The sequence below is a fragment of the Barbus barbus genome (genome assembly GCF_936440315.1).
Source record: "Barbus barbus genome assembly, chromosome: 30".
In the NCBI taxonomy this organism is placed as follows: domain Eukaryota; kingdom Metazoa; phylum Chordata; class Actinopteri; order Cypriniformes; family Cyprinidae; genus Barbus; species Barbus barbus.
In genome coordinates, this window is record NC_136758.1 from 1,968,736 (window position 1) to 1,978,400 (window position 9,665).

Genomic DNA, 9,665 nt, shown 5'->3' on the forward strand with positions numbered 1-9,665 from the left:
GGATGTTTCAGAGTTTTTCCCCTATGGTCTGTAGCGCAGCTCAACCAGGCCTTGTCCCCTTTTTTTGCGTATTCTGTGGGTGGAGATATTTAAATTAATGAGTCAAAGTGACATTGTGACTTCACAGGATCTGAAAGAAGCGTGTTGTAGTCTCAACAAGTGATTTGTTTTAGTTCTTGAAAAGTGTTTTCTGTGTAAAGACAGTGTAGCACAAGTTATGTAATCAGATTACTTTTTCAAGTAACTAGTAAAGTAATGCATCACTTTTTAATTTACAAGAAAATGTCTGAGCTACTTCTTCAAATAATTAACTCCAGTTCCTGTGTTTCTCATGTATTAAGTGACAGCTCTGGCGTTGCCATGTTAAGAGAAATCAGGAGTAAGTGCAGTGTGTTGTGTGTGAACATGATCTTACTGTAGTTCTAGACTAAATATCAACATGATCTTACTCATCTCACCTGCACTAAAACACATTCAGTCTTCCTCAAAATCAATAAAAACAGTCAAATGCAAACTCTGACTATTATACAAACCTGCAATAATTAAATATGTTAAAGTAGGCTCATTTTACAACTCCCCTAGATTTAAACAGTTGAGTTTTACAGTTTTTGGATCCATTCAGCCGATCTCCGGGTCTGGCGGTAGCACCTTTAGCTTAGCTTAGCATAGATCATTGAATCGGATTAGACCATTAGCATTTGGTCATCAAAAATGACCAAAGAGTTTTAATAATTTTCCTATTTAAAGCTTGACCCTTCTGTAGTTACATCATGTACTAAGACTGACCGAAAATGAAAAGTTGCGATTTTCTAGGCCGATATGGCTAGGGACTATACTCTCATTCCGGCGTAATAATCAAGGAACTTTGCTGCTGATATTACAGAGTGCCTTAAATATCATCACGCCCGCTGCACCCATGGCATGGCAGCAAAGTTCCTTGATTATTACGGTGGAACGAGAGTATAGTCCCCCGAAGAGCTCGCTGTATCACGGCTAGAAACCTGAGCGCACTGAGAAATTGCGTAAAGATTGGTTTTGTTTGGCGGAAGCTCTTTCTGTTTAATGTGTGCAGTACAAATCACACGTTCTGTGAAATGATGTGCTTGAGTGCTTTGAAGTAAGCATGATGATGCCACCTCATTTATTTATTAGAGACTATATTGTTTCAATAATGTCTCTTTTTGCAGCTGGGCCAATCTGGTTATAAATACGCATTCTGCATAAATAAAAGTGCATTTCATACAAACGGACATTAAAGGGATAGTTCACCTAAAAATTTAAATTTGATGTTTATGTGCTTACCCCAAAGGCATCCAAGATGTAGGTGACTTTGTTTCCGTAGTAGAACACAAACAAAGATTTTTAACTCAAACCGTTGCAGTCAGTCATTTAATTGCAGTCAATGGGACTCACGGCTTTGAGAGAAAAAAAACATACACAGATAAAACCAAATTAAACCCTGCGACTCGTGACGATACATTGAGGTCTAAAGACACGAAACGATCGGTCTGTGCAAGAAACTAAACAGTATTTATATAGTTTTTTATCTCTGATCCGCCACACTGTCCAACTGTTCTGAGCGCGTTCACAGCAGCCGACGCGTGATGCGTCTTCTTCTTCTTCTTCTTGCTTTACGGCGGATTGCAGACTTATAAGTGCATTACTGCCACCTATCTCTCAAATGGACCATTGACACTCTATATACAATCTCAATTAGGAGTGTCAATGGTACATCTGAGAGATAGGTGGCAGTAATGCTGCGATCCACTGTAAAGCAAGAAGAAGACGACGACACGTCACGTGCCGGCTGTTGTGTGAATGAGCTCAGGACAGTTGGTCAAGGTGGTGGATCAGAGGTAAAAAAAACTATATAAATACCGCTCAGTTTCTTGCACAGACCGATCGTTTTGTGTCTTTAGACCTCACGAGCCACAGGGTTTAATTTGGTTTTGTCTGTGTATGTTTTTTTCTCTCTCAAAGCTGTGAGTCCCATTGACTGCCATTATATGACTGACAGACTGCAATGCTTTGAGTTAAAAATCTTCGTTTGTGTTCTACTGAAGAAACAAAGTCACCTACATCTTGGATGCCCTTGGAGTAAGCAGATAAATATCACATTTTCATTTCTGGGTGAACTATCCCTTTAAAATTCAATTTGAGATTGTAAAGATAAAAAGTCTCATTAAAAGACTTCTTGTACCTCAAACAGGCAAAAAAAGCAACAAACTCATGGTCCAAATCAAAAGTCAGTGTGGCTTCACCAACGTGCAAGGCATTTTATGCAAGTCGTGCAACAAGAAAACATAGAACTTGAAATGACATCACAAAGAAGATCCTCATGCGTGGGTCATAGTGAGTAAATCTCACTGTTTGCGTTTATTAATATAAAAAAATGTAGTTTCGTATTCCTCATCTGACAGCTGTCACGTTGGAATTGATCTGAACTGAATTGGACATCAAAGTCTTTCCAACAGTGTTCAACAGTCTGATGAACATCAGATTGTATTAGGGTGAAAATGGTCTCCTAATTATTATTCCCGAGTCAGCTTTAAGGTTTCTAATTTGAGCCTGTCTGTCAGTTTGTTTGACTGCGCTTCTGCTGTGTCTTCAGGGATGGAAAGCGAGTACGAGGAGCAGAACCGCTGGGATTTGGGTCGACTAAAGAAGCAGAAGGAGCAGCTTCTCCCTCATCTGATCCTGATGATGCTGCCGCCACACCGGCTGGACGTGCTGCCCACCTCTAGACGACGCAAACGCGCGCTGGACACCAACTACTGCTTCTCGTAAGCATTTCTTCAACATACTAATAAAAATTAAGCTGACTGAAACTGCAACTGTAGCCCTATTCCAAAACTTACTGAGCTGCCTACCTAGACAATTAAATGCATCACAGGGGTTTATTGATTGTTTGCGGATTTATTTGATAGGGACAATGCATGTAAACGAATATTTGTGTAAAAAATTACAGAATGTAAACAAGCCGGATTATAGCAATGTTGCTAATTTACATCCACAGTCCCTAGGCAGGTGCACACAAAAACATGTCCTCAAATATACATGCAAACGTCACATAGAAAACAAAAAACCCCAAACACATCATTTAAAATTTCAGGTTAAATGGTTACACAATTCATTTGTAATAAGCCACTTTCTACAGTGATTTTTAAAAGTATGATAAGTGTTTTTTTGTGTTCAATAGTGAACCTGATTTGGTAAGCAATGCTAAACATTTGTCATAAAAGAAGTCTAGGTAATCGTCGCTTCCTCACAATTATTTGCATGGGTAAAAATGACTACATCATCTGCATACATCTGAAGATTTACATTTTCACGTACTCCAAGTAAACCATTAATATAAAGTAAAAATAAAATAGGTCCCAAGATAGAGCCTTGTGGAACCCCCTTGGGCCAATCAAGGTAAGCTAATTTCGTATCATCAATATACACACATTGTTGACTATTTGAAAGATATGATTTTATCCAAACCATTGTTAATTTAGCTAAAAAGAACCTGGTGGTCAACTGTGTCAAATACCTTCTATAGATCTAAGAAGACAGCAGCAACCATAGACTGTATAAAAACATGGACGTAGTGTCCGTGACGTCACCCGTAGGATTCTGAAGATAATTTTTTAAAGCCCAATGTGGACGGAGCCGGCCGTCGCCAACTTGGGAGCATGTCACCGCGCGTCACTCCCAGATAATCAAAAATGAGCAGCAGCAATCCACCTGTCACTCAAGTGGCCACGCCCTTAATTATGTAGAAATTTACGGCTTAATATAATTTAAACGGATCAGTTATATAAAAAAAAATAACTCCTCACAGTTGTCATGAAGGGTAAAATTAGCTATACAGAGCAAAACCACTTTTTGTACCAGGCTGTAAACATTTTTTTTTTCTCTGCTGCAAAGTTGGGCATTTTTCCATGGGGGATCTATGGGTCCCCTCTAGTGTCCAGTCGATGAATTGCAGTTTAAGTCATTTCCATGTTGTTTCAAGAGAGAGACCGGAAGGTTGCCGCTTGGCACCAACATACGCACTAGTAGGCATTTGACTTTCTCAACAAACAAACAATTAGCTGATTTTGTGAAATAATTACATTGAAGGCCCAACTGCATTGGATGTACATAAGTGAAACCATTATTTTGATCAGGGGTTCTCAACTCTGGCCCACAAAGTCCACTTTTCTGCAGAGTTTAGCTCCAACCCTGATCAAACCCACCTGAACAAGCTAAACAAGGCCTTTAGGATTCCTAGAAAGTCACAGGCAGGCGAGTTTGATCAAGGTTGGAGTAAATGTAGGATTTAGATGATTAGTCACTTAGCTTAGCTACCGTGACATGAAGGTTGTTACAAAAGCTAGATAACTTACTTATTCTGCCTTCAGACCTCATTTTGGATCAATTTCACATAGAATAGAGTGCAGCGGGGATGATGCATTTTTGTAAGACAAACCAGAAACATTTGAGCACTTTTGGTTCCATAGTCTTGAAGTCAATGGGTTTTTGGTTAAATGTCTGAAAAAAGTGATGAACCCAAGCTAAAGATATTCCCAAAATATTTTGAAAGCTTTTACTTGTCTTGAAAAGGCAGATACTAATAAGTGTCTAAATGAGACAACAGTGGGATGCTGGTGGTGTCACTTGAACAGGTAATCTCATCTAATCTGTAGTCACTTTCACAGCCTCAATATGTTTATAATCTCGCTCTTGCAAACCATTCTAACTGAAACTATCAGGAATTTTTTTTTAAATAAAGACTAAAGAGTTAAGGTCATTGCACATTATTTTTCCGTTTTTTCGTATTCCCCATCCTTTCCTATTAAAATGCATGCTACGGATGCGAAAACGCAGAAAATCGAACCTGATCTGAATTTGTTTTGACGGACAAAAGTTTCGGAGGCAGTTTGTAAACGTGATTGACAACGTGAGGTCGTATTTATTTTTTAACGTGCGAAAATTTCGGACTCAGTGTGCAGTGACCTTAATGGTGGTGATGCAAAGTCATGTGACCGACCCATAGAGTAGTTTATTTATAGCCTAGGTTTAGCTTTTCACTTCTGGTATTATTGAGGCTTCAAAATTCAAATTCAAATTCTTAAAAGTGGTTCGTCTCAGATCTTATTTTCTGCAATAGTCCAAAAGCCAATGGAACAATCCTCATGGGTTTTTGTGGAGGGAACCAGGTTGATGCCAACTTGTGGGCTGGCCTACAAAAATACTCACTAAATGAATCACTGCAGCACTTTGTACATTGTAAAAATCAAAACATAATTTATGAAGAAATGTGTGTACTGATCCAGACATTGCGAATCTGAAGCTCTGGTCGTTGGTTTGATTCCCAGGGAATGCATGCATTGATAAACTATGAAAAGCGTTATTTGGATGAAAGCATCTGCCAAATGCATTAACGTAAATGTTAATCTGTAGGTAGGAATGCAAGGTGAATTTGATCTGCTTTCTTCTCAAAGATGGCAGGACCTTTGAAATCCGTATTCTCATCCCTGCTTCACGTTGCAGTAAGCAGCAGCTTAACTCATGTGTCTAGAGAGATTTTCCCCTTAAGAATGAACTTTTTAATTGGCACCTGACGGCTCGAAGCGTCTGGGAGGTTCTGCAAGAGCTTGCAAGTTCAGATTTGTCCCAGTATGCTATGTAGTGCACTGGCTCCATAGTGTGTGGCTCTCTGTTAGCACTCCACACCTGGGTCGAATCCAGGAGGGAAAAAATGACACACCTTACAGTGGAATTTCTGAGCCTCAAAGGACAGTCTGACATGTTTATAAGGCCATACAGAACCGAAATAGAAGTCTCAGAAACATCCAAGTGAAAAGTGCATGGAAACATCTCTGAATGAATGCAGAATCCACGCCAGGAGCCAAAGAGCGTGAGGATGTGAACGGGCAGGTGGAGAAAGTGACGGCTTTCCTTATGCTTTCAGAAACTACGAGGAGAACTGCTGCGTTCGGCCGCTGTACATTGACTTCCGGCAGGATCTGGGCTGGAGGTGGATCCACGAGCCGAAAGGGTATCATGCCAACTTCTGCTCCGGGCCGTGCCCATACCTCCGCAGCGCTGACACCACGCACAGCTCGGTGAGAGTCTCCTTCACACCTTTACTAACCTTCATGTCGCTTTAACCCGTGTGACTTTCTTTCATGGAAAAAAGGAGACTGTCTGAAGAATGTCCAAGCTGCTCTTTGCAATACAACAAATTAAATAGAAAGAAATGTTAAAAAATGCACCGTAAACATCAGGGTTTAGGCTAAAGACTAAATCCTTGAGTCTCAGACCAAGATATCTTGAGACCAGGACCACCTGATCAAGACACTGTCGTCTTAAGTCACATGATGCTTTGTGTGAGAAACAGCCGTTATTCTTTGAAAATCTTCCACTTAGTGTTTGCATACAAATGTGGTGCTTCAAGACACATCACATCAGACGAGAGGTCAATGATGCCAAGTACCACTCGTATCTGATCACAGCCATCCTAAGATTTAAGAAAAATCAAATGCGATTTGAGAGCAACATTATATACTACCATTACCACTGTGTCACTGATCATTTTAGACCTTACATTTTAGTCTGTCCCTCACAAGCATCACCACAGGACTTAAGAAGGCTTCAGATTAAATACAAATCATATGGACTATTTTTTATGGTTCTTTTCAGATTCTTGACTCTGTCTGTCTCTATTTACACTCATTGTATTGAAAATGGAGGCATGAGCATGTGATGCACCAAAATTTCAGCAACCAAAAACTAAAAATAATTGTTTGAAACAGCAACAAAAAGATGAATTAGTAGTTTCAAGTTTAAAAATAGTTCTTGGAGTCTGAAAACAGCTTCTCTGATGGCACATTTTGATTGTGACCATTTATTTTGTGCACTTCAACATAACAAAAATGATGCTAGACTTGCAATGTGTAGAACTGGTTTATCTGAAATATCAAATATCAATGTGAATCATTGTTGCCAAAGAACTTTACTATGACTGGTATATTACATGTGGACATGAAAGCATAGAGTTCAATCACCCAAACTGAATTACCAAAACATTATTTCCACTTTCGGTTTTCAGCTAAATAAAAACTTTAATTTTGATTTAGTTGTTTCAGTAAAAACTAATGTGCGTGATCAATCTTTTGTGTTCCATGTAAGAATGTCATACAGGTTTAGAACGGCACGAGAGTGAGTAAATTATTCATTTGAATATTAATTAATGACTATTATTCAGTAATATAGCCGATTTGGTGGCATCAGAATGTTAACAAAATTTCACATTGACGCTACTGTCTTCTGCTGGGCTGCTTCACTTGAATGTTTCATTATTGATGAATTTTACACTGCATTATCAAGTTATTTTGCTGTTTATTACTGTGAAGCTGCTTTGAAACAATCTGTATTGTATAAAGTGCTATAGAAGCAAATGTGACTTGATTAACCTCTTGTCCAAATACCCACACTTGCAGTCTTGCAGTCGAGTAAGTGCACAAGACTGTCCCAAGTCTTCAAAACTTTAATGCACACTAAATCCACTCCGGAGCGCTTAGTGTATCCCATCATGCATTATGTTCTGGAAATAACTCGTGAGACTTTTTGGCCAAGATCTCGCGAGAGGTCACAGAAACTTTTCCAATGTAAGTTAAATATGAATATAATAGGGTAATTAGATATTATATAGTTTGTTAGAAAAACAAAATGTTGCACGTTTTATTGGTGCAAAGATGAGTAGTGGTGATATTTATTTTGTACAACATTTGCAGCTGCTTTTTATCACTTAATTAGAAGCACCACAAATTAAATTGTGTCATGTTATAGGAATTACTGAACAGACATATAGAAGCTGATTTTAAAATGCAAAGTATTTAAAATAAAAATAAAGCTATGTAAACCCTTACATTTTTTATAAGTGTGTCCCATCAGGTAATGAAAAGTTCTACACACTTGTGGTCTTCATCCTCACATGGACACTTGGGCCAAATACAGGAAATTCGTCATTTGAGTAGTCAAGTGGTCAAGTGCAACGACTTCAAGTGTGGGTATAGAGACAGAGCGACACGCGTCATATTCTGAAAACCATGCCCACCGGGGCGGGGAAACAATCCAACGCTCTCCATTGACTTTGTATTACAGGAAGCTGCCTCCTTGTCATTTCTGACTTATAACAAAAACAGAGCAATGTCTAAAAGCTGCTGTGTGACGAGGTGTACAGTAAACAAGCTAAAAAACCCAGAACCACTTTTTTATAAGCTGTCGACCGAAAAAACGAGCGTTTAAGGACACAAAAATACAGAGCAATGTGTTATATTGCTCTGAGAACTACACCCACTGGAGGGAAACGTAATCGGCGACAGGAACCATTTATTATTTTTAACCATGTCAAAGGATTATTTCACCACCCTGTGTGAACCTGAGAAGAGGAGATATATTGAGAAACTAAAGTTTACTGGTTTATGTCAGTCTTCCTTTTGTTGGCGAAATGATCCAAAATGAATGGCCCAACATGAAATACCCCGACATCTACAACTATTTGTGTCCTTAAACGCTAATTTTTTTTGGGTCGACAGCTTATAAAAACGTAGTTCTGGGTTTTTTAGCTTGTTTGCTGTACACCTCGTCACACAGCAGCTTTTAGACATTGCACTGTTTTTTAATACAAGTCAGAAATGACAAAGAGGTGGCTTCCCGCAATACAAAGTCAATGGAGAGCTTTGGATTGCCCCCCCACCCTCCCCCGGGTGTGGACGTGGCCTAAATGCGCTCCGTCTCTATATGGACAATGCATTACAATGTGTCTCCTGGTTTCTCGGCAGCTGCTGAGCCTGTACAACACGCTGAACCCTGAGGCGTCCGCTTCCCCCTGCTGCGTTCCTCAAGACCTCGAGCCGCTCACCATCCTCTACTACGTGGGCCGAACGCCTAAAGTGGAGCAGCTCTCCAACATGATCGTCAAATCCTGCAAGTGCAGCTGAGGGGCCCGAGACCCCGGCACTGAGCCCGACGCAGGTTCTGGCGCTCGAGGGCCAACTGGAAGGGTGCGTGCCAGGAACTGGACTCTAAATGAATACCTCCGTACATCCTTCTCACCCACATCCAACCTGGAAGCCAGAGGCTTCTCTAAGCACTAGAAAGTTGCGTTCGAAGACGACTACGCTGCCCTACGATCCCTCGGACTTCTAGTTTGACGTTTGAAGTGACTTGTCCAGTTATAATGTGTATTTTTTGGTCAGCTCTTTTAACGGCGAACCTCACGGCCATTTGTGAACTCTGACCTTCGTAAGATCCACAGAAGCATCTTCACTGAGGACGACATCGCCCACGCGTGCTGGATCGAGAGCGCCGACCCTTGTGTTTTTGTATAACTCATTTGAGCACGGAATTTTCCAGACTGAACGTTGTAGTGTGTAATCGACACCGTTCGTCTAACGCGATGGTGTTAATGTTAATACAAACATGCTGGAAAGAAATCTTTTGAGAAAATGTGTTTTGACTTATGTTTACCTCTGTCGCTCGGCAGAAGTTTTAGGGATTTTTATAGTTCTTCAATGAAGCTGACGTTTTGAAACGACGTATGCCGACACATGAACTTTTAGATCACAAACTGCTAATGTTTTTACTGCTATTACTCCTGAAAACACTTTTTTAATTAAACAGACTTGGAC

The 9,665-nt window shown here is 40.0% G+C and overlaps 1 protein-coding gene across 1 annotated transcript in view; it reads left to right on the forward strand.

Moving 5' to 3' along the window:
- The window catches only part of LOC306850218 (transforming growth factor beta-3 proprotein-like), a 36,365-nt gene extending 26,700 nt beyond the window's left edge, over nt 1-9,665 (forward strand). The window contains exons 5-7 of the mRNA XM_079385727.1: nt 2,612-2,783; nt 5,942-6,095; nt 8,817-9,665. Of these exons, the coding sequence (XP_079241853.1) occupies nt 2,612-2,783; nt 5,942-6,095; nt 8,817-8,975 (485 nt within the window). The 3' untranslated portion in view covers nt 8,976-9,665. The remainder of the gene's footprint in view (nt 1-2,611; nt 2,784-5,941; nt 6,096-8,816) is intronic.